Source organism: Bombyx mori, chromosome 26 (assembly GCF_030269925.1).
Source record: "Bombyx mori chromosome 26, ASM3026992v2".
Lineage (NCBI taxonomy): Eukaryota > Metazoa > Arthropoda > Insecta > Lepidoptera > Bombycidae > Bombyx > Bombyx mori.
Genome location: NC_085132.1, coordinates 6645369 through 6672419, shown reverse-complemented (window position 1 = coordinate 6672419; position 27051 = coordinate 6645369). Strand labels below are relative to the sequence as shown.

The following is a 27051-nucleotide window of genomic DNA, read 5'->3' as shown; positions in this document are numbered from 1 at the left end:
GTTTTTTTAAACTATTATGTATTTTTAATTTTTTAGTTGAATTTAAATTATTTCAAAAAAAATGTTGATATTGATTTGTCATCGGTCCTTAATAAGTATACCAAATTTCGAGTTAATCGGACGTTTTGAAGGGGATCAAAATCATGTTCAAAGATTCCATTACAAAAATACATACGTCTGAACTGCTAATAAAAGCGTATTAAAATACATAAGTATGGTGTATTGTTGCATTTACAATGTACAACAATATCTTACCACGGTACCGGTACGAATGTGAGCTATAGACGTGGACTCCTTTGATGTTAATATGGTTCAACGATTGCGGAAATTTCTGCTGACGTGTGTTCCGAGGACTGTTTTCAACAATTCGGCCATTCAAGTTAGTATTAATCATAGAAAAACGTTCAGTGCAAATGACAGGCCGAGATTACTTCCATATATTCTTAATATTTAGTGTAGCAAGTGATATTTTATACTTGCGACATATCTTTTATCTGACGTAGATGGAAGTGTAAGGAAAGGAATAGGGGAAGATATTCCAATATTCGAATGATTTTGGTTCGAATTTTTTTTCATTTTTTTGTTGCATAGAGGAGTGGACGAGCTCACAGCCCACCTGGTGTTAAGTGGTTACTGGAGCCCATAGTCATCTACAACGTAAATGCGCCACCCACCTTGAGATATAAGTTCTAAAGTCTCAGTATAGTTACAACGGCTGCCTCACCCTTCAAATAGAAACGCATTACTGCTTCACGGCAGAAATAAGCGGGGTGGTGGTACCTACCTGCGCGGACCCACAAGACGTCCTGCCACCAGTAATTAGGTATGAAAATTGTAATTTTGCGGGTTTGCTTCTTATTACACGATGTTATTCCTTCACCGTGAAAGGCAATAGTGAACATTTTTTAAGTACGTATTTCATTAGAAAAATTGAATGGATAAAAGCTCTGAATACTGTTATTTGGAACTTGTTGATCTGTAAGTATATCTTAAAAATATTGTGCGTGAAAATGCGTCATAATGGTTTTATTTTTAGCGAAAGGCAGAGCAGCTTAATACGATTTTTATTATACGACGTTATTCCTACATTGTGGAAGTCGTTCGTGTACGTGTATTTCTTTACAAAAATTTGTACCTGCCACGTTTGAATCAACTTTAAGCGCTGCTGTAGTGTCGCTTGAAATGACCGGACGTCGTATGATTTAGGTTAGAGCGACTTCAAATTGCTACGGATAATGACATTCCATAACACTACTGCCCATCCAGAGATTTTAGATCTTTTTTTTTGGGCAAAGAACCAAACCTCATGCGAGGCTTCATCCCCTAAGGGGCGTTCGGGTTATGTGGTATTTGATGTTGAGGGCAGACCGCGGATCCAAGGATGTTTAAGGACCCCTTGCACTCTCTCACCCGACGACCGATTTCCGCCCGGGGTCAGAACCTAGGTAGAGTAGGGGGGTTCCCGGTTCCCGCAGTCAACATTAGAACCAGGCTCGCGGCGCCACCCCTAGAACGCCAAACCGATGGATCGTCGAGACGATAGTCGACGTCTCTATTTCGACCGTCTCGGTATGGCAGCCCCAGGCGGTGCCGCTGGTGTTCCAAAATACCCCGCTGAGAGATTTTAGACTTAAGACCTATGCAATTAAGACATATGTGTTAGTTGCATAGTAACGGCTCTTCCGCTCTTTAGCCCGAGCACATAATTTGTTGAGGTCATAATAAAACAATATGTTAATATCCGGACTACTAGTACTAAAGATAGGAATTAGAGATCCGAGAAGTAGCCTTTTATTTCGAAATGTTGGAATAACTATCTAATTTATTTATTTATTTATACTTTATTTCAGTTTTTTTTAAACCATACCATTTTGTTAGTAAGAATTACTTAAAATCTATATTAGTAACTTAAAAAAATTAACAAATAAATATCATTAATACATTTTATATCACAATTTTTTTTTTTTTTTCAAAAGCTATTATTAATCAGCATTCCCACGATCTTGCTCGATATGATTTTCAGAAGACTGTTGCCACCGTCTCTGACTCGACGCAATATCGAGGCACTTCTCTTCCGCATTATTGCAAAGAAGTCATCGGCGTGAGATGTCACAAACATTGTAGATGCACTACAAAAGCGTGGCAGTGACAACATCATCCTATAGGCATTATTATATTGAACACGCAGGGCATTGTAAGCTCTCCGCGTACAAATAGTCCACAGACTACTGGCGTAAAAATTCTGGCAAATAAATTTAAATAAACTAAATATATTTCTGTAATACACAATTTATCTATGATGGCTGGTAACTCTTATCCACTTTTCCGCAATTTAGCAATGTAATTTCGCTGGCTCGTCGAGATTCACTTGGAGTCGGAATGCAAACATGTCTGCCACGAGTCATATATCATTTTGAGTCATGTTGACGTTTCCACCACGTCTTACATGTAGCTTGAATCGATTTATCTTCACCGCTTTCGGAGCACGTTCGTGAACTAATCTCAAATGATATTCAATTATTAATGAAGAAGCTTATCATTATGATTTTCGTACGTAAACATCTTATTTAGAAGCAGATTTTTTAGCATTAAAGTTTTAAATAATTCTGATACTATGATCCTACTATCACCGATGTGTTTTTAAGCCGTATTTATAATAAATAAAATTAATATTATATATATTTTAATGGGACACGCTATGACAGCTTACGGCTTACACCAAAACATGAATGCTGCACCAACTTTGAGACGTGAGGTCCAATTCTCAACGGTAAAATTTATTGCGTGTCCCCCCGGTGTCGGTTTGAGCCAAAACTAGGTGGTACCTCCAATATGAATGGGCGTAGGTAGACGTTTCTGATAAATTAAACAAATCATATCATTAATAATGCAGTCCTTAAATTGTTCAAGTGTTTATTTACGTAGTTCAGTTACATCAATAATTTTAGTATAATAATCTTAGTATTGTTTATCAAGAGTGTTTGAGTGCGAAATAGGCTACACAATTATTGTTTACCCGAACGAAATTGGAATGCGGAAGACCCAAAAATAACAAATAGGAGTGTGAATGAAAGAAGAAGATGACTATAAAAACAAAGGGCTACGTAATTCTGGTCTCCGTGATAAACGTGACATTTATAAAACATCCCTACTTGTTGAAGGGACTCGCGCTACGCCATCTTAAAAAACAACATCGTGGAGTAAAAATCAACTTGATGATATTGAAAATTCTTAATTATTAGTAGTAGGCCACATTTTGAGTTAGTAGGTGTGGAGTCAACCATTCGGTCTATTTCTAAGGCACTAAACTGACGCGTTGCGGCTTAAAAGAGTTCTGCTCCAAAACAAGGCTCGGATAATATAATAATATCCTCTAGTGCAATTACTGGTGTTCGGAAATCTTGTGAGTCCACACGAATAGGTACCTAGTTTTACCGTGAAGCAGTAAGTAACGCATTTCGGGTTCAAGTGTGAGATGTTGTAAAAACGGATGCCTTAGAACTCATGTCTCAAATTGGGAGGCAAAGTTTACGTTGTAGATGTCAATGGGCTCCGGTAACTATTAAACATCAGGTGGGTCCTAAGCTCGTACACCCATCAAGATACAAATATTCGTCCTCTCCATTCCTCTATTTGTATAATTTGCTGAGTTTGGTGCGGTGCCAAACCACACGGACTTTACTGGCCTAGATTGAGATAACACTAAATAAACAGAAGTTGTTAAAACCATTACTGAAATCGAAGATCGTATTGGATCTGTGACAAGATAAAACACAACAATTTTGAAAATCTAAATTATTTGTTATGTTTCTTAATTTGAAAATGTATTACAACTGCAGATGATACAGGAATCCAGCTTCAAGAGATTCTTGCTTTAAACGGGTTGTCAAATAAAGTCGTTGCGTCATATGCTCCTGACGTTACTAGCATCCAGAAAAATCGATGACCATTCGTTATCGTCTGACTTCTCTGCCTCGAAAATAACGATAAATAATTATTAAAACATAGTTAATTCTTTAAGAAAATTAATTTAAATAATGAAAAATGAAAACGTAATAGTGCTTTAAATATATTTACGTCTCGCGAAAACCGAAGGAAATGCTTTTATATATCACCTCACTTGTCAAGATGAGTGGTATTCTCACCTAATAGCGTTCATGAGCTACGGTAACTGATAAATATTGTGTGGACGTATGCTTATCTATTACACGATATGAAAAATGCCCGCGTAACATGGGAATTTTATTAACCGACTTCGAAAAAGGAGGAAGTTCTCAATTCGACTGTATTTTTTTTTAAATATTTGTTAACTCATAACTTTTGACTGGGTGAATCGATTTTGATGATTCTTTTTTTATTAGAAAGCTGGTATCCATGAGAAAACCATATAAGTCTATAATTTGCATTAAGTACGTGCGCGACAAATAGAGGAATAACTCAATATCACACCAACTAATTTCGATGATTTTTGTTTTTAGTGTATACTAATTTGTTTTGGAATATCTTTTTTTTTCTATTTGAAGTCGGTTTTTGTTAAAGCATATCTAATTACAATTGTTTGTAGGCAGTCGTCGTGCCTTGAACAAAGTACTGTGGTATACTAGTACCATGCAATACGACTAGTTTGGTTTTAAAATACCAAAGGCACGTACCAGGTTTTCGAATTAATTACGTAAATAGCTAATCATTTGCATTATGAAAGAATGGCATCGTGTAAATAAAAATTAAACCGGCAAAAATATAATTTGCATGATTACTGTATAACTGAGACGTTGACTTCAAGGTTTTACTACGCAAATTATAATTTGCGTAATTATTGGAGGTAGGACGTCTTGTGAGTTTGCACGGGTAGGTACCACCACCCTGCCTATTTCTGCCGTGAAGCAGTAATGCGTTTCGGCTTAAATGGTGGGCAGCCGTTGTACTCTAAAAACGGAGATCTTAGAACTCATATCTCAAGGTAGATGGCGACTTTTACGTGCTCCGGTAACTACTTAACATCAGCTAGGCCGTGAGTTCGTCCACCCAGCTAAGAAATAATAAAAAAGTGCGTGGCGGGTTCCACGTTGTGATGTTTGGTAGACACTTGACGCCAACTGGGCCGTGAAAAGGCTTACCCAAGGAATAAATAAATAATAGTTTGTGATAATCGCTTCTTTGTTCCACCGAGTCAATTTTCTGTATCTAACTGCTTAGTTTCCTTCAAAGGTATATATTCCTATTACTGCTCATATTTCTGAATATGTATTCAGGTTCCGATGTTTGGTTACCACTTGACGCCAACTGGGTCGCGAAAAGGTTTACCCAAGGAATAAATAAATAATAGTTTGTGATAACCGCCTCTTTGTTGCACCGAGCCCATTTTCTCTGTCTCTAACTGTTTTTTTTTCTCCTTCAAAGGTATATTCTTATCACTGCTCATATTTCTGAGTGTGGCTGGGAATATTCTGGTCTGCATAGCTATCTACACAGACCGGGGCCTGCGGAGGATCGGGAATCTGTTCCTGGCATCCTTGGCGATAGCTGACATGTTGGTTGCTGCTGCCGTTATGACATTTGCTGGAGTCAATGATTTATTAGGGTAAGTAATGAAATTGTCTTCATTTTAAGCTAAATTATAACGAACATGTTGATAGTCTATACATACTACTCTGTAAAGAAAGTACCGGGAAAAGGTCAATAATACACAAAATGTTAGTGATGTAGTGATAGTAGTGGTGATAATAGTTATGAATAATCCAGTCATCAAAATATTTTTTAAACGCTTTTTCCAAAATTGAATTGTATTCTCGCCGTGAATCCTCCTTTATGTCTCCAACCGAGTAAAAACAGGTGTTACTAAATCGTAATTTAAGTTTAGGAAAAGAGAGAAGTCAGCTGAAGCCATATCTGATCAATAAAAATGTTGCTCGTAGGTAATTGTTGAGATTTCTCTAAAAAAATCGTTCACAATAATAATGGTCTTCTAAGACGCATTATCGTGGTGCAAAATCGAAAAATTTTGTTTCCACAAATTTGACCTTTTTGTCGAATTTGGCCTCTTAAACGCCGCGTAACGGTCAAATAATATTCTTTATTTACCGTATGACCTTCCTCCGAGGATTCTCGCGAAACAAAAAAGTTTGACTGCTATATCTTTCAAACTTGACCCAAGATTTTCAGTCACTATATCCTTCGCTTTTGTAATGTTAACTTCAATGGCAGATATCAATGGCTTACTTACTAGAGCGAGAAAAATCTTCCATCACGTTATGACGGCTTTTGTTCAAAAGCTTCGCTTTGTAACATTCATAAGCACGTGTTTTTTATAAAATAGATTCATTGTAAGTCTGCTGTAGCATTTTCAGTGACTCCGACATTACATTGGCGATGCAAAATTTAAGACAAAAGCTTTGTTCGTTTTTATCCATTACGAAAAACGCAATTCACGCTAGATAATAATATGTTATAACTAAAAACAGTACTACTACAATATATAAGCCAAATAACAGATGCAACTCAAACTCTGCGCCAAAATGGAAAACAGCTATGCCAATCTAACATCAACAAAAAAAAACAATAATATTCAAGCTATCGTCAATCAACAAACAAATCGTCCATTCCCGATACTTTTTACAGCGTTATATTTGGAAATACAAATTCCTATGAGTTTCAGTGAGTCCAATCTGGCCAGATTTTTAATTTTTTTACGAGTGACTTCTGATTTAAACTGAAAATTGAAATACCTATTTGCTCTAAACTACACGAAACTTTATACGACTCGAATATAGCTGTAAAAGTAAATTTAGTTTACTCGTAAAAAGATCTGACCTTTTTATTCCAGTTTATCACAATTTCGCTAAATGCCAAATGTGTTCGTATAAAGAATTTCCTCCGTTAAATCTGTGATTTTTGGCCTTTTATCGGTCCCTTATATTATGTCACATTACCTTCTGGTCTGTCCTTGAGTTACATAATCGGAAGGATAAATATCTTGAATTTGGAATTCACATTATACAACTTAGCGATGTCTTAATCTATGTTTTGAGATTATCCTGAAAGGCCTCTTGATTATTTAAAGTTGCTAATTTAAGTGTGCTTATATTATGTAGTAGATGTATATTTTACGTTCATACACGAAAGCGGACCCAGGTTTAAAACTAAGAATACTTTCATTATTCTAATCTCCACAATAACTTAGGAGTATTCACGAGTGATGATAGTATATTGTTAACGACATGAAAATGGAATTGTTGGTGAGGGGTAATTGTGCCAATCGGGAGATTGCCGCCATACTGCCAATTCTAAATTATAGATTTGTCGTGAAGTAGTTATAGAATTTGTAGCGTGGGTAGGCCTCTCACAAGATGGACCGGCCACCTATTGAGGTTCGCGGGGATCCGCTGAAGGTTATGTCCTGCAGTGGACGTCTCTGGGCTAGAATAGAAAAATAGTTTAGAATTCTAGTTTCAAACATGAGTCAAAGGTTTACCGGTACAATTGACATCTTAATCTCACGTATCATGGTGGGTTTAGTGTTCGAATTATTCTGCTAATACAGAGTTACTACTTCTTGCAAAAATGCTAGAAACAGACCTGTGGTAAAAAAAAAATTACAAATAATATATTAATTGTATGCTTTGCAAATTAATATGGTGATTCATTATTTCTTTAGGTATTGGGTATTCGGCGAGCAATTTTGCGATACATGGGTGGCGTGCGACGTCATGTGCTCAACTGCTTCCATATTGAATCTGTGTGCGATCTCACTAGATCGATACATTCACATCAAAGATCCGCTAAGGTAAGTGAAACTTTAGTAACTTACATTTGTTAGAACTGCTTTTTTAGGGTTTCATCAGTTTAATTGTCTGGGACCTTGAAATCTGTAAACGATTGGAAACATCAGAATTTGTAAAATGAAAAAATCAATGCCGAAATCAAACAGTTAATGTCCGTTCCAGTCTGTGTTTCACGGAAAATGAGCGAATAAAATCCATAATCTCCCACACCTACCTAGTAACTTTATTAAACAACTTTTCACAACAACTTTTCTAAGCGCGCATTTATCATTTAGGATTATTACCGATCATCGTCTTCGTCAAACTCGTCGATTATGACGAAGAGTTCAACGAATGAACTAACCCATAGGCATAGCCTACTGAGTTTCACCGGATCTTCTCAGTGGGCCGTGATTCCGATTCGGTGGTAGATCCTGTGAAGCACTGCTCTTGCTAGGGTTAGCGTTAGCAAATTCTCCCAGGTTGAGCCCGTAATCTCACCTACCCGTCCGGTGTAGCTGAAATAGCTTCTTATGCTTTTTTTTTTAGTGCTTAGGTGGGTGGATGAGCTCACAGCCCACCTGGTGTTAAGTGGTTACTGGAGCTCATAGACATTTACGACGTAAATGCGCCACCCACCTTGAGATATCAGTTCTAAGGTCTTAAATATAGTTACAACGGCTGCCCCGCTCTTCAAACCGAAACGCATTACTGCTTCACGGCAGAAATAGGCAGGGTGGTGGTACCTACCTGCGCGGGCTCACAAGAGGTCCTACCACCAGTGAATAGGTAGCTACCAGTAATGCTACCAGCAAATAGGTAAGAAAAAATGCTATTATAGAATAGATAGACATTGGCCCATCCGAGCACGACCTCGACCCATAAATCCATGATTGCTTTAGTATCACTTCAATAATAAGTTATCTAACTTACAAAACTGATTAGACTCTAAAAGCTTGTGGCCAGAATTGACTAAATTGATACAATAATCTTTAGCTAAACTGGAGTTTAATGTAGAAACACAAACACCATCCTATCACAAACACTTCACCTAAAACTCTATTTATTAATAAAAACATCTCTCTTAAGACATCAAAGAGATCTGAGTGCTGAGTACAGCAAAATTTAAGTCTTTTGAGACCGGCTAAATCCTTGTTTTAACTTTAAGCTCGGGAGCCAAGACGAATGTTTAATCGCCTTAAATTTTGTACTTCAACTCGGATTTCCTTTGGACTCTGCTCTTCACTGATAGCAATAGCATGTTCACTACAAAATGGTGTGTTATATGGTACTCGTAAAATGGTTTTTTTTTATTATTCGATGAATAGAATGATGCTATATTATGGTGAGCAATGATGCTGGACGCTTATGATGTAATATTAAATTTTATAGCTATAACATTTCTACATTAATGCTTAACTACCGAAAACCAGTGACAGCTTATTAATTAACAGTTAACTTTTAATGGTAGGAAGCAGATTTGCTCTGCCCCTTTGCCCCATTGCTGACGTCCATAGACAACGATAACCACTCGTCATCAGGTGGACCGTATATACTCGTCTACCTGCCAGGGCAATGAACTAGCTACTAACGGTAGTACCGTTGTTATGTTTGTGGATCGGTTTTTCATAATTTTGGAAATAATTATTTATTTATCGTATTCAAAAAAAATATATTAAAAAGTCTTTCTTGGCAGCTCTTGTTAATGATAAATTAGATAATTTTATTAAACGATACCATTGGACCTACTAGAAATTATTCTTCCTTTGAAGTTGGCTGATTTTGAAGCTTAAATAACTCCTCTCTCCAACGAGAACTGATTGAAAAAAAAAAAACATCGTCACTAGTCCCACTTTAATTAGCTCCACTATTGAGTCATTTACATTTCACATTATTTTTAATATCGATCTGACTTTCGTGAATGATATTCATTAAAAAGGAATAGTTTTATTCTCTCTGACTAGAACTAGTTTAGTGAAATTATGGTAGGTTATAAATTTCATGTGAATGTTTATTTTATTCCTCTACAATCTCAAAACACTTCTCAACAGTTAATCTAGTTCCGCAATCTGCGGACATTACAGCATAAATGAAAACACTCATCTTAAGAAGTCGAAGAACGAGTTCGAAGTCTTTGTTGAATTGTGTCAGGACTAATCTTCAAAGTGAAGTCTGTGAACGTTTGAAACGGACAAAATTGTGGTATCCACTCAAAGAACTCAGTACCGCCAGCAATGTTTTGTATAAGTATCTTTTTTACTACACGATGCTGTCCATTTATCTTGCGTCATTCATCATGATACATGAGCACGTGTTAGATGCATATTTGCTATATATATGCTATATTTGCATGATTCGATACGAGTACATCAAACCTCTTAAATTTTAAGTCACAACTATTTCTGGGTCATTTTTTGTAGTAAGGTACGTGCTTACTAAGCAATTTGGCTTTACCCTGCATGGAGTTGGCAGAGTGGTCGTGGTCAACACTTGCGCTCACTATAAAGAGTGAAATACCTGTATGTTAATAACGGCTTTAAGCTAATAGTTTATCTACTTACTCTACTTGTTTATTACCTACTTTCGCTTTTGGGAATTATTTATTAAACAATTTGTATAACAAGCTAATTTGATTAGAGCTTGATGTACCTTCAATGTCATTCCGACTTAATAGTGTTCACGCATTTTTTGTAGCCCTTACAAATAAATGATGAGCTTCTGACCGCCCAATAAATTTGGTCAAGACTGTTTACTATCAATAAAATAAGACACTAGTAGATCAAATAAAATAAAACAATAAACCTCTGACTGTAACCTGCGGTCGTATAATTTAGTATCGAGATATCGTCGAGAGATCAGCGTTTTTGGCCGTTTTTATAGATTTCGAGCCTCGGTAACACACTGCTCGGTCATTAGGTCATGATGGTTACGTGAAAAATGTTTTATATGAAATACTAAATTGAATTTGGATACGTCATTGCTTTAGATTCAAAGTGCCAGGTTGAGAGATGAATAACTTAGCAATCCATGGAATCACAGTGCGTGTGCTGGATTCATCGTGTTGATGGGAGTGGAATTGGGAGAATGCCACTGGTTTTGCGACCCTGGTGTCATTTTCAGAATAGTTATACAGTTTTTCGACCGTTAATTTTAATATACACCTTTGTGACCTTCGATTTGCGTCGACTATTTTCCTTTGATCCTTTTTTAAAAGTAGTATCTACAAGTGTTGGGTTATCGAGTAGACTAATTTGTAGCCCCTTAATTTAAATTTTAGCTGCAGGAGCTTAGTACAAACAAACAGACAGATTGAGGAAATTTAGGTAAATTCCTGTTTTGATTTGGTCCAGTGCTAATAATAATAATAATAGCTTTATGAATTACAAAGACTTTGTTTACAAAGACACGATACGACAGCTTCATGTAATTTATTTCCACAGACGTGGTTGAAAATTCATAAATAAATAGAAGCTTAACATTAAAATTCTTTGTTGAGTTATTTTACGGTATATTAATTATTTTCTTCAATAAATATTTGCGCGAACTTTGGAATATCATCAGGCTATTCAACTCCGTTAGTTAGATCAGATGCTGGTTTTCAGTCATTCACTTCAGGCCATTAGGTCATTTAAGACCGGTTGTACTCATCAGTCTGTGATTCAGATTCAGATTCATAAAAAACACATAAACGAAAACCATTCACGGTAATTTCAGTCAAATAATGCAGCATATGAAATCGATATCGCATTTAGCATGCAAATTAATTTGTCGTTTAATACCGGATATCCTCTTGGCCATTGTGAATGAATTGGAACCGCTGTTGTCGACCGTTGATAGGTATCGTAAATGAATATTTGTATTTGCGGATAATGGTAATTAAGATAGCGTTTGCCAAATACTCAATGATTAATAAAGCCAAAGTCGATTACATATTGTTGAGGGTTTCAAATTATTTTTACCAACTGGTTTTATAATACGTTTGGCTACGAGGTATTAATTAGATAAATCGTACTTCTCAATCATTTAGGATTTACGTCTTTGGTTCGGTCTCTAGCAACTGAAACAAATCTAGCTGAGATTGTAGACTTGATGATTCAACTTTTCTCACTATTTGCTTAGTAAAGTTATGTGTGTATATTTAGATGTTTTTGGAATTGTCCAAGTTTAAACTCTGAGACCCCGGGTGGCGTACTGGGCTTTAACAGTATTTAGGACGCTTGAATAAAAGCGAATGAGGAAGCCACCTATCAAAGAGAGCACTGACCTGGAAAGTGTCTGGCAAAAGGAAGAGAGGCCGCCCCAGAACAACTTGGAGTCGCTCGGTGGAGCAAGAGCTAGGGGTCTTGGGCATGACGTGGGAGGAGTTAGAACAGACTGCCCAAGACCGATGTAAATGGAAAGATTTGATTCGAGCCCTACACCCCAGCAGAGGGTAATAGAAAAGAACAAATAATAAAATGTTTATTTTATGTAAAAATGTGCAATCTTTTTTCTTATGGCGGCGATCATGGCCTCCTGGATTTTTTAGATGCACATGCGCGTGATGGAATAAAAGGTTTCACCACAAGTATTTTGCCATCGCGATCGTTCTTCGACTATGCGCTTTACTTCGGGCCAAGCTAGCCCAATTATCTTTATCTCCGCTACTACAGTGCGCTACCAGGTCTGTTTGAGACCTGGACTTTTAGCTTGCCTCGGGCGTCCACTCTATGGCTTACCTCGGAATATATTGACCTTAAACAGACTTGACGCTATATGGTCACCTGAAAATTCTAATGTCTATTGTCTGAGAGTAGTTTAAAATTAAAAAATTGGGACTAAAATCCGAATAGGAAAGAAATAATTAGGTCCGCTTCAAATTTTGATGTGGTAAAGTCACAGGGGTAAAAACTATTTCAAACCAGTTCCGATAATTTAGTAACTGTAACTGATATGTCAAAATTTAAGTATGACCTTTGTTTGTTTGAGTTAAATTTGCGTGGAACATTTGGATCAATCGACGGGCTTTGGTGCTCTGTATGTTTTACTGTATGTGATAGTGATAGTGGAAGGGTATCACAGAGTTCATCTTGAAAAAGTTTATCATACAGCAAGCATGCATGCATCACATGACCTTCAGGTGTAAAATTAACATTTCGAAAAGCTATTCCCATGCGATAGTCAAGCGAAATAAAAAAGAAGAAGATCGAATTTCATTTAAATAAAACTCACCTAGCAGCTAATACGAGAATCAGAATACGAACTCACATCTCAACGAGCCACTCACAAATTCAACAATCATTTTCAATTTCGGTAGAATAACTCTTAAAGCTCTCTTAAGGCAGTCGTCGGATTGAAGGATCGCGTTGTCAAGATAATAACATAAAACTGACATGGAGAATCCTTTGTTATTCGTCATTGAGGGAGCGTCAGACCGCGAATATCCATCTTGCTTAGGGTGGAATTCAATGAATTTTCATATCCCTAATAGGCGAGCCATAAAACATTTTACAAGACAGGGAGATTCTTAATACACCGTTGGCGTGAAGTGTACTATTTTGTCGTAAAAAAATAAAATAAAAAACATTTCTTTTTTAATACAATTTAAACAAAAACTCAAGAATGGTCAGTAGCTTGCCGAAATCCTTTTTTAGGCCATAAGTCTGTAGCGGGCTTAGAGTATTATAGAGCATAAGATATTTGTCAAATGCCTGACGCCCGCTGACTATATTTTAAAAATAGGTTTGCATGTAAACACGTAAACGTAGGTCTATCAATTTCACCAGCTCAGTAAATGATCTTCTCTCTGTCTTTAACCCCGAAAAGTCAAAAGACGCCCTGTGATATATTGACACTAAAACATAAATTAGCGGTCACCTTGAGAGATGAGCTCAAAGTCAGAATTGTCTTATACAACGTATTACCCCATCCTTCAAACCGAAACATATGATTGTTTCCCGGTACATGCCCGTGCGACGAGTCATTGACTTCTGGAAATGATTAACTTTAAGAAAATTTAAACAGCAAGTAAAGAATTATTTGACGTAGTTGCCGCTAGATTCCGACAAAAAAACTAAAATAGACCTAATTGGCCCGGTAGGTAGGGGCTTGCCTCTGCCCCTGGCATTGCTGAAATCCAAGGGCGACGGTAAACTCACCATCAGGTGGGCCGTATGCTCATCTGCCTATAAGGGCAATAAAAAAATTATAGTAGTGACTTGATGTTTTTATAATATCGACGCTGTTGAGCCATGAAAATTCCGATGCGGTGACGATCTAAAAAGTGTTCATTTGACTGAATAAGTAAGACTGAACGAAGTAAACAAATATAACGCTCCAAAATCCACCCTTATCTATGTTGACCACTTAACAATATTTCAGTTCGTTGGAAATTCACCTCGTAGCATACGCAATAAGGTCATAAATAACCCTTCCATCTACCTATTACTAAACAGCGCCACATTTCAAATATATCTATATGGTACGTCTAAGGCTCAGTATTTATTATAATTTAATAGCAATGTGATTCTTGGGGAAATTTCTCTGTCATGACTTATGGAAGTGTAGTGTTCGTTCACGCGGCCTGTACACATATTGACTCTCTCCAGGTCATCCAATCCCGTTACTGCAGGATAGCCGTCGGAGCACCGCGGTATGTGAGAAATCTAGATGTTCATGACGACCTAAAGCTAGTACCTATCGATACTTTGGCAAAGAGGGAGACACTTTAGTAACATTTTGGTTGGGTTCTTCAATAAAATACTGATGACATATTAGGCATCTATTGCACACCTTCCTTAGCTGGTGGTAGGCGAAAGACTGCCCTCGCAGGAGCATCGCACATACATACACGTCATATTGCAATGTGCAACATTGTATATTATCTACACTACAACACGAAAAGCCGCATATCGCGACCGCCGCTAATTAGTTATGCGACCGCGACGGGGCAATGCAAAGCCGCTGTCGCCCGAGGCATGTCTTGTAGGATCCCCCACCCTCGGATTTCCTTCCGATGCTTTTAGCACCCTCAAGCAACGGTCACCGTCCTCGTCGAACTCGTCGATTACGACGTAGAACAAATTCTCTCAGGTTGAGTCCGTGAGTTCACCTACCCGTCCGCGCGTAGCTGGAATAGCCTCTTATCTGCCAGCCAATAAAGTAGTAGGTAGAGAAAAAAAAGAGGAATTTTACCAGTGATTTTAGACAGCTACCTCGAAAAATGAGAAATCAATTCATGAAAAATACTTCCTTGAATTTCGTCAATCAGAAACGCAATAGGATAAAGGAAAGCAGAATAGAAGGTAGTTCGTGAAATTCAGATAAGCGCTTTTGGAACCCGTTTAAAATGCTTACCTAAAATGCCTCTTTTTTTTTTTGGTCAGGAGGAAATCGCCGGAATCGTGGGCGGGGTATGTCAGAGTCGAACCGACAAAACTTCCTGTCGCTCAACAACCCACGTCCGAGCCTCTCATGAGACAGAACTCATTAAAAGGCAAAGGGGGGGAGTGAAGCGTTTAGTGCAGAGCACATCTCTCCCATCACCCTCCACCTCGGAACGCCGGACCGGCGGACCTAAAATGCCTAAGATGAACGCATTATTTCTATTATACATAATTATGACTATGTGGGTCTTTCATTTTATCGCTAACCGCGCCTCTCATAGCGGAAACCACACACTGATATTTAAATGGCGTTTTGACAACCTAATATTTTCTCAACAAGACCTGTAGAGTATAAATATGTATATAAAATGTATTCAAATTATTATTATCAACGTAATGAATGATGTTAATCTTCAGTTTAATCGATCCACCTGTTTGCCGACATTTTTTTTACCATAATGAGGTGACAGAATATGACTTATTACACTACTTATTTATATATGTACATTGTTGAATAGGTTGACTTTTGTATGTTTATTTTCTGATGACAAGTTGGATTAAGCTGACGGTTATTTGAGATAGGGACCGGCTTTAAGTATAACTTATGATATAACTTTCACTCGTGTTTTAAACATCGTAATTGATGTTTAAGCTATGTGTAAATGTGTGATTTTCATTCTATATTACATATTTGGCTTTCAAAGACGAAACATGGATATTTCAGGACAATGTTTGGAGTATTTCTATTACAAAACGGAAACAATTTCGGTTTTTATTCAAATCATTTGACACACATGAATTTCATAACATATAATTTAATTGCAACTGCTTCTAAACTAATATTGAAATATCGGGTTTAGATTATCCATTATCCATATTATTATGTAGTAATAAATATATACATTTTATTCACTATTAACTAGAAATGATACAATTTTTTTATAAATACCGTATGAGTAATATTTCTCTGATCATTTAAAATTAGCTTTAGTTAGGTAAAAAAATGTTTTATGTGTTTGTTTGCTTTGAACAAGTTTTGTCCTAAAAAGGAAATTGAGGGACATGCATTGTCACATACTCGATTTTAGTTTTAATAATTAAATGAACTCCTTTTTTTCCTAAGCTGATAGCCTTGATAGGCTATATCAGAGTTACCCTAGCGTGTAGGTGAGCTTACGGCGCTCAAACAGAAGGTGTAGCCAATACTGGCCCTAGCGAGAGCAGTGCTTCGTAGAATCTACCACCGAATCGGAAAATCATCACTGAGAAGATCCGGCGAGAAACTCAGTGGGCTGTATCTGGGCCTATCTTTGTAGCCATCTACAATTTAAGCTAAGCTTTAGTTGCTAATTTTTTTATTTGTCAACAGATACGGCCGCTGGGTGACGCGTCGTGTTGCGATCACGACAATCGCAATGATATGGCTATTAGCTGCCCTAGTTAGCTTTCTGCCAATTTCTCTGGGACTTCACCGACCCGACGAGGAGGCTTTAGCGACACAAAGACCCCCTAAGTACCCGACCTGCGCGTTAGTGCTCACACCGACGTACGCGGTCGTTTCAAGCTGTATATCATTTATACTGCCTTGCATTGTGATGATCAGTATTTACTGCCGGTAAGCTTTACTTGAAATAATTTGAAGAAAAATACCCCGCTATATTTGTGTATATATATATATAAATGAATTGCTGTTTGTTAGTCTCGCTAAAACTCGAGAACGGCTGGACCGATTTGGCTAATTTTGGTCTTGAATTATTTGTGGAAGTCCAGAGAAGGTAAATAAATATGAAAATGCTAGGAATTAAATAAAAATAACAATTTTGTTTTCCTTTGTCTTTTATTTATCCATTGAGGCACTAAGAAGTTTGCCGGGTCAGCTGGTATTGTAATAATTATAAATATATTTAATAATATGTCGGAGAAGCCACAATTATTAAAACCATCGTCAGACATTGTAGGGGCGAATGGAGTGATCGAAATAGGAGAAATATTGAGTACACCAATCACGTTTGTAGTCTTAGAACAATTTAGAAATCTTCACGTGACGTTAGCAAACGAAAACGAATGACAGTTCTTAGGACGGAGGCACCGCTGTTCAACATGGCAGATTGGTAAGTGTGTAATGACGTTTATGCGCCTCCATCGGCTAGGCTCTGTCGTAACACGAAGTTAGCCGAGTTCCGACGATACCGCAATCGTGCTGCCATCTCTCGGGAATCGTGCTGCGTTTCGTTTAGCTAACAAACTAATAACAATCTTTGACATTTATATATAAATACTAGCTGACCCGGCAAACGTTGTGTTGCCTTAAATAAGATTTCTAGGGAAATTCTAGTCTAATATATAAAATTCTCACAAACCTCATTCAACCACATAATATAGTAAGCGGCACGTAATTTGGCAAGGTCTTGGTGTAGTGGGGGTAATGTCGCGCATAGTGTACATTGCAACAAAAAAATGGTCACTTTTATTGCCCGCATATATGTTAATTTTATTTTATAAAAATTTTTATTTGCCATAATTTATTTTTAAGCCTGTGTGTTTAGAAGAAAGTTAAAGAAAAGAGAGGAATTCGTGAAGTGTATTAGGTGTTATAAATAAAATACATTTAAAAGTTAAAAAATTTATTTAAAAAAATATACTTAATATTAAAAATTATGTGTCGCCGTCGTCACTATCATTTTCTAATAGTGCTACCCCTTGGATTAAATTTATGGTAGCACCTGAGCTGGTGGAAGGAGTTGTCTCCTCATCGTCGACATAACGAAGAGTCGCTGTCGTCACTGGCGTAAATAATAAAACGCTCAGTGACTGAATCGACTATAATTATGGTCATTGGTATTTGGTCCTGCCATTGCAAGCAAATTTAAAACAATAACACTCGTAACAAAAACTAAATTTAAAACAGTAATAACAACTCGTAACAAAAACTCAATATAAACAAAGGGTTCCTACAACTTTTGTAGGCGCATGTGTAACCGGGAGCGAACGGAACGTGGACGCGTTGCGGGAGGGGAGGGTCGACTGACTTACCAATCGCGCGCTCGGAACGGTGCTACGTCTTTCCCCGCGTCCCGCTTGACAACCAAAGAGACCTAAAAAACGACTTCTGCGCATCTAGCGACTCTTGCCAAGTTACGTGCCGGGGACTATACCTCATTATAACCAAGAAAAAAAATAAAAAATAAAAAATGTTTGGGGTGGACAGCCCTTATCACTTAGGGGTATGAAATATAGATAGTAGCCGATTCTCAGACCTACTGAACATACTATTGATACACAAATAAAACCAAAAAAACATGGCTGGCAAGCTACGATTGATACACAAATAAAACCAAAGAAACATGGCTGAAAAATGTATAGTGAGTAAGACAGGAGACCGGCTTCGTCCTCATCCCTACTACGTGATGTTTGCTGGATGAGAGGCGACACCTGGCGGGGATAACTGATCGATTGAATTTAAAAAAAAATCATAATTAAAGGAACTTGAAATTATAAACTCTGAATAAGAATTTATCGTACTACAATTATAATATTTGATTGCCATCTTGCAACCTTATTGCGGATCTGTGCATAGAATAAAAAAAATTAAAATCGGGATGGAAAAATAGGGGTTGACCGTATAAGAGTGAAAATTGAGAGTAATATATATTTTTTTTTATTTTAAGTTATGACAAAATAAAAAATAAATTCTTGCCAAAAAATTTAAAATTTATGATTAACAAATAAAAAATAGGGGTTGATCGTAGAGGGGTGAAAATTTCAGAGTAATATGATTTTTTTTATTCTAAGTCATGACAAAATAAAAACAAAATTCTTACAAAAAAATGTAGTTTTTCATTAGCAAATAAAAAATAAGGGTTGATCGTAGAAGGGTGAAAATTGAGGATTGTATGTATTTTTGTATGTTGTATCATAAAAAAATAGAAATTAAAAATTTTGTCTAAAAATAAATAAAAAATTTAGGGGTGGACTACCCCTAACATTTAGGGGGATGAAAAATAGATGTTGGCCGATTCTCATAGATACCGGATAAGCACAAAAAATTTCATCAAAATCGGTCAAGCCGTTTCGGAGGAGTATGGCAACGAAAACTGTGACACGAGAATTTTATATATTAGATAATTGAGCTGGAGTAGTATACCATCGAGCTATATATACCGTTGGCAAAGAATACTATGATACCGAAATAATTATAATGTCGAACAATATTCAAAAATAGAGAAAATTTGTAACAACGAAGTAAATTCTATTTATTATTGGATATTTCGAATATTTTTCTATTTTTCTATATTTTTATATGAAAGGCGATTGAATGCAGCAGAGATGCGAATTTTGCGATGGATATGTGGAGTAACGAGAATGGATAGAATACGGAATGAATGTATTAGAGGAAGTCTGAAAGTGGCACCTGTGACAGAGAAGCTGAGAAGTGCGCGTTTGGGATGGTATGGACATGTGATGAGACGAGATGAAAATGAGGCTGGTAAGATAATGTTAACTATGAATGTGGAAGGATATAGAGGAAGAGGTAGACCTAAGAGGAAATGGATGGATTGCGTGAAAGACGATATTGATAAGAGGGGAGTGAGCGAAGAAATGGTATATGATAGAAGAGTATGGAAGGAGAAAACATGTTGCGCCGACCCCAGGTGACCGGGAGAAGGGCAGGATAATGATGATTTCGAATATTTTTCTAGTAGCCGAATGAATAAAATACCACTGTATTGGCCTAAAATATGGCAAATAAAATCTCAGCATATTTTAAAATTTGTGTTTAAAACTATTAACCAATTCAAATCGGAGCACTCGCCTAAGCTAAGCAAGTCAAATATTTTAACGAAATAATCTCTGAACTCACTAACTGTGTTCAAGAAAATAATTTCCCTCTCTTATCAATTAGACTTCGTAATTTGGGTAGCGAATTTTAACAAAATCGTCAAACAAGCCTTAACAAGTTCTACACAGATATTTAACTCAGACTTACCTATATGAACACGTGTAAAATTTATCTTTCGTTAGTGATTTAAAATAATTAGGTTCATCTTAGAACTTGGCTTTTGATGGAAGACAGAGAGACGGTTGAAAGCTTGATTTAGCTTTCTTGGTAAAATTTTAATTGCCATATTACATTTACAAAGGGTGAAAGAGTTAGGCTAATATCTTTTATTGTTAACCCTTATGTTTAAATGTAACACATTGGTTGCGCTGATTTGCAACTGTTAGTTTTTGGTTTCTGAAGATAGTAACATTTAATTTGGTTTGCAAATCCTGTCCCATCCCTCTCCCGCACATTACCTACCGACGCGTGCGAGCGAGATCGCGTGGCGACATCCACAAAAAGAAGAAAGTGTGATGGTTGAAATACCGCGCGCGCTACGTGTCTCTGCTGTATTTTGTAAACTAGCTGTACCCGTCCGCTTCGCTGGGCATTTCAAATTAACATTATTATTTCTCACCCCCACAAGGATTCTCATCATTAACGCCCCCGCAACTGGTGTAGGAGACCAACACTCATATAAATATTAGCCTATCCATTAAGTACATGTATTTTCTACATGGATACCAAGTTTCAAGTCAATCGGATGCATGGTTCAGTAGTTATAACGGAACATCCGTAAAAACCACTGTAGATTTATATATTAGTATAGATAAGTGTCAAAACAACTGAGACAAACCCTTTGTTAAATTCTAATTTGCCATCTAGTGACAAACAACGACACTACTTAACAAGCATCGATAAATTCAATTGAGTGGAAGAAAAAGTACTGTACGTTTCCAACAGAGTTCAGTAAAATAAAATAAAAAAATTAAAATTATGGAAGAAATAAAAGACATGTTCTTGAATTTGCAACAAGACATAAAAAAACAAAAAGAAGATATGGTAAAGATGAAGGAAGACATCAAAAACATAATAGTTAACAGCCTTACCGAGAAGTTAAGCAGCTTAGAACTTAAAAACGAGCTTTTAGAACAAAAAATTGAAGAACAAAATAGAAAGATGAACAACTTAGAAAGACAGTCTAGACGCAAAAACTTGGTCATGTTTGGTGTAGAAGAGCGCGAAAACTCATACCACGAACTTGAAGAAATGATAATCAGCATAATAAATACAAATTTTAAAGTATCCTGCGAAACTAACAGCATTGAAGCAGTACGTAGGCTGGGAAAAAAGGGAGAGAAGACCAGACCAGTAGTAATAACGTTCAACACATTAGGATTAAAACTAAAAATTCAGAAAGACAAATATTGTTTACAAAAAACCGCATACTACATAAAAGAAGACTATCCAATTGAAATCTTAAAAAAGCGCAAAGAGTTGCAAGCCCAGTTAGAGAGAGAAAAAGAAGCAGGAAATAGAGCAATTATAAGATATGACAAACTTATCATACTGAATAAAAAACATTCTCCCCGCAATCAACCAAACAAGAGATACCTTTCCGAATCCCCGGAGACACCTACGACTGCTAGCCAAGAAACTCAACACGTTGAAAAACAACCTTTGAAGAAAACCAAAGCGAGAAACATGAAAAGCTACATAACACAGACGCCCAAACTAGTATTCGCCCAGAAAGAAGCACCTCAAAACCAAACAAATACTTCCAAGGATAATGCAAAATAGCAATCAACACTAGAACTCCCACCCACATATCATCTCCCAATACGGCCGGTCACCGCGGGAGAGTTCGACCAAAACCCACTAAGGGAAACCACTTTAAAAAACAATACCTTCAGCACCTTCAATATCTGCACCTTCAATGTAAAATCATTAGCTTCCGAATTAAAATTTATAGAGCTTAAGGCAGCGTTACAAGGCATCAACCACGATGTAATAGGACTGTGCGAAGTCCGCCGCTTTGGTGAAAAGATAATCGAAGATGACAAATACATTATGTACCACATAGGCCAAACCAAAGGACTGCACGGGGTAGGCTTCCTAATCAAGAAGATACACAAGGAAAATATCATATCATTCACAGGTATATCTGAGAGAGTGTGCATACTAGAAATTGTGCTAGAAAAGATACGTCTCGCAATTATCCAGGCATATGCCCCAACTGAAAACTCGTCGCAAGAAGATATAGATAACTTTTACGACGACCTGGAGAAAGCGCATGACTCAACCTGTACGAAATATATAATTTCTATGGGAGATTTTAACGCACAAATAGGGACTACCAAGAAGTATGAATGTTCCGCTACCGGCAAGTATGGACATGGTATCAGGAGTATGCGAGGAGAGAGACTCATTCAATATGCACAAGAGTACAACCTAAAAATTATTAATACAATGTTCAATTTAAAACCTAAAAATCGATGGACATGGATCTCTCCAGATAGGAATACCAGAAATGAAATAGATTATATTATGACCACGATTCCTAACATAGTTTCTAAATACGAAGTACTATCATCTTTTTCTTTTGGATCAGACCACAGATTATTAAGAACTACAATTCACCTAAAATCAACAAAGAAAAATAGACGCAATTTCTGTAGTGTGTCAACAAACCTAAAAAGTATAGCCGAACAAGAAATATACCTCAAAAACCTTAAGAGCTACATACCAGAACTTATTACGACATATAGTAATTATAAACTAGAAGATTACTACGAAAAAATCGTAAAATGTATAAAGGAAAGTTTGAAAGGAATAAAAAGGCCAAAAAAGAACAGAATCTTGTCAGTGGAAGTGCTAGAACTTATAAAACAAAGCAGCAAACTACAAAATAAATCTAAATTGAATAAAATAGACAGGGAAAAATTAAAATCACTTTATAAACTAACTAACAAAGAAATAAGAAAATGCTACGATATCTATAGGACAAACATAATACAAAAGCACCTTGAAAAATCAAGATCTGCTAAAAAAGGTCAACAAGAATTAAATAAATTAAAAATCTGGATCCCATCACTACAGGCCGGCACTAATAAATGTAAATCCCGAACAGAGATTATAAATATAGCTACCAACTTTTACACTAAATTATACAGTCAACCAGACATTATTCCACTGAGGAAAAAAGATATCTTTAGTCATGCTAATACCTCATTTGTACAACGCTTTTCCGAGTCTGAAGTCTTAAGACAAGTAAAGAAACTTAAGTCAGAAAAGAGCCCAGGACCAGATGGAATTACCAACAAATACATCAAGTTAGCTAGAACCTTACTTTTGACACCAATCACCATCTTATGGAACAAAATACTTGAAGAAGAAACTGTGCCGCAGCTATGGAGGGAGTCTGAGATTATATTACTATATAAAAAAGGTAATCCAGCTGACATAGGGAATTACCGCCCGATTAGCCTTATGCCCTGTTTATATAAATTATTTTCCTCCTGCCTACTTGAAAGAATATCCTCCAGCATTGATTCACACCAGCCGATAGAGCAAGCTGGCTTCAGAACGGGTTTTAGCACGGCAGACCATATTCAAGTTGTCGACCAGGTTATCGAAAAATACTTAGAGTTCCAAAGGCCCCTATACCTGGCTTTTATAGATTATAAAAAAGCTTTCGACTCTATATCACACGACAGTATCTGGGAAGCTTTACATGCATTAAATATTCAAGAAAAATACATTAGCATTCTAAAAAACATTTATACCAACTGCACAAGTAAAGTTAAGCTAGATAGAATCGGAGCAACAATCAACATAAAGAGGGGAGTCCGTCAAGGCGATCCTCTATCCCCAAAACTGTTTATAGCCGTCTTACAACAGATAACGAGCAATTTACCATGGTCTAAAAAAGGGATTAACATAAATGGAAGCTATCTGAGCCATCTCGAATTTGCAGATGACGTTATACTATTTTCTGAATGCCCACAACAATTGGGTATAATGATAAATGAATTGCATCAAGCTAGCTCAAAAATTGGCTTAGAAATGAACCTCGAGAAAACGAAAGTAATGACTAATCACCATACGTTACCAATCTCTATCAACAACATTCCTCTTGAAATGGTAGAAAAATATGTATATTTAGGAAAGCAAATATCTTTTAGAAGGGAGAGACACTCAGAAGAAGTGGACCGACGAGTCGCCATGACCTGGAAAAAGTATTGGGCTTATAAGGAAATTTTCAAATCGCAACTGCCATTGTCCACTAAGAAGATAGCCATGGACACAACTATACTACCATGCCTGACCTATGGGTGTCAATCATGGATATTTGATTTCAAAACGAAAAATAAAATCCAGACCACTCAGAGAAAAATGGAAAGAAGTATTATGGGCTTAAAACTTAAAGACAAGGTGAAATGCACGAATATCCGTCAGAAAACGAAAATAACAGATGCTTTAACATTCTCGCTACAAAGGAAATGGAAATGGGCAGGCCATCTGGCTAGATACAACGACAACAGATGGACAAAAAGATCGGTCGTATGGACAGGTCCACGAGGAAAGAGAGCTAAAGGCCGCCCCTACGCTAGGTGGGTAGACGAAATTATAACAGTGGCTGGTAAAGATTGGTTGAATATCGCCAAGGATAAGAAAAAGTGGAGTACCTTAGAGGAGGCTTTTACCCGAAGGGGGTCCATACAGAAATAATGTAAATAATATTAAAATTAATTAATCCTTAACTAACTTCTTAATTAACTTTTTAAACTTTAATATTTAATTTTTAACTGTTTAATAATAAAAAAATAAAAAAAACCATTCATGTATCTTCAAATTGTTTGTAATTAAGTATTTTTGTGTGGAATAAAGAAAGCTTTATTATTATATTATTATTATAGATAAGTGAAATTGTTGGTGTACCTCATCGCCTATCGGTACGAGCCTGCAGTGAGGACTACATACAAATACATACATATCTCACAAATCTCACTGCATTTTTAGATCTCATTACAGTCTGCTCTATAATAAGATTACCTTTTCTGCGTAGTTTGTTTAACGTACTTAACACCCTTTTCAAATGAGGATGAAACAGAACACTTTAGACTACAAAAAAAAAAAAAACGATTTCATGAAAATAATATGAGAATTTTATCCATAAAATAGAAGTTAATTAAATATGCATTATTAAGGATATATTAAAAAGTAATGGTCTGATCTTGGTAAATTGAAATGAGAGCACATAAGAAGCACCAGCTATTGAACAATGAATATCAGTTCATCTAGAAAAAAGTTCTGAGGTAGCACGCGTAAAAGATACAGTTGAATTGAGAATCTCCTCCTTCTTTGAAGTCTGCTTAAATAGATTGCATTTTCAATAAACCCATAACTCTAAACTAACCAACACCGTATATCAGTTGACTTGCCACAACTTCCGTTTCACGTGTGTGAATAAACAAAAAGCCACCAAAAATAAATCCTTGCGCAATGGATAGTTCAAATTCCCCGCCTCAATTAATGCAATCATTTAATGTCATAAGCGGTTTAGAAGCTGAATGTTAATTAATCAACGTCAGCTTAATCCCAACGGAATCGTTCTAAGCCGGTAGAACGCTGATCGATCTGTCTATCGTGCTGCTAAGTTTTTCAGAATGCGAACCGGCAAATTGTGTTCTAACTTTGTTACGGAACCGGGTAAACCGAGCGCGCTATCCGGTTACATTGTGCTCGTAATATAGAATAATGCTTTAGTTATGCTAAGCTGTTGTGATATCCAATCCTATCTGAATAGCCGTTCACTATTATGGTAAACGTCTCGTGAGGAGCAACCGTACACATTTATTACCGTGGCACCATATATAGAGACGATATCAGCAACTAATAACCCTTGACACATTAGGTAGGAAGCTACTGCCCGGGCAGTGAGATTTACTCCTTAGCCTCCTTCTCCGTTCCGCGCCCCCCTAAGAATGCACAAGGATCCGTTTTTCTTCTGGTGCTTTTACCTCAATATCTTGCTATTTCAGATGGTCTGGAATCTAAAGGTATATCTATTATCTATTATTTCTATTATATATATATAAATGAATTGCTGTTTGTTAGTCTCGCTAAAACTCGAGAACGGCTGGATCGATTTGGCTAATTTTGATCTTGAACTATTTGTGGAAGCCCAGAGAAGGTTTTAAATGTAGATAAATATGAAAATGCTCGCAATTAAATAAAGTTTAGGTCTTTTATTTATCGATTAAGGCACTACGAAGTCTGTCGGGTCAGCTAGTCTATTAAAATAATCAAGTAACCTAGCATAATAACCGGTGGTAATAATAAGTTCATTATTTCATATACCGAAGAAGAAAAGCTATTGCAGTGTGAAAAGTTTACGACTTAAACACGCATACGTACTGTTTAAGCGTGCTGTATGGTTGCATAAATATTAAAATATAAATAATTACATATTTCTACAAATAAAGTCAAAAGTTATGTATTAGTGTTTATTTTTATTTAATTTTTTTATTGTTATTGTCTATAGCATTAATAATTAAATTAATTAGATTGTACTCATCTACCCACTAATGTAAAGCTTTCCTTCTTTGAGAATGGTTAGCTGGTAGATAACTCAATTGTTGAGTTAAGCTTGCCATTTGTTATATCTTATCCCAATTACTGTATTTTATTAACAGTGTGTACCAATAAAGAATTAATAAATAAAAATCGCAAATACTTTATTAAGTCTAAGCTACATTATTAACTGGCGCAATTCATATGCATTTCGTGTTAAGTTATTATCCGGTAAATTTTAAGGGTAATTGCGCGCACGAAATCGTTTGCCGCGCGCTATCCGTTCGCGTTATTGGAAACGCATAAATGGAAAACGGGATCATTTATTGAATAATAATGGGTGGTGATAGATTAAAAACTACCAAAAGACTAACAATAATATCGAATAATAATAATAATAATAATAATAAAGATCATTTATTGCCTTTCACATCATAAAATGAAATACAAAAAAAAGAAAAGCAAAAAAAAGAGAAAAAGGCAAAAGGAGGTGGCTCAGCTATTGCTGTTCAAGGTTGATAAATTGAAC

General features: G+C 36.4%; 1 protein-coding gene across 1 annotated transcript in view; it reads left to right on the top strand.

The window, feature by feature from the left end:
• The window catches only part of Dopr1 (dopamine receptor-1), a 122645-nt gene that overhangs the window by 78877 nt on the left and 16717 nt on the right, over positions 1-27051 (top strand). Inside the window, exons 4-6 of the mRNA NM_001114987.1 lie at positions 5401-5581; positions 7655-7783; positions 16494-16739. Of these exons, the coding sequence (NP_001108459.1) occupies positions 5401-5581; positions 7655-7783; positions 16494-16739 (556 nt within the window). The remainder of the gene's footprint in view (positions 1-5400; positions 5582-7654; positions 7784-16493; positions 16740-27051) is intronic.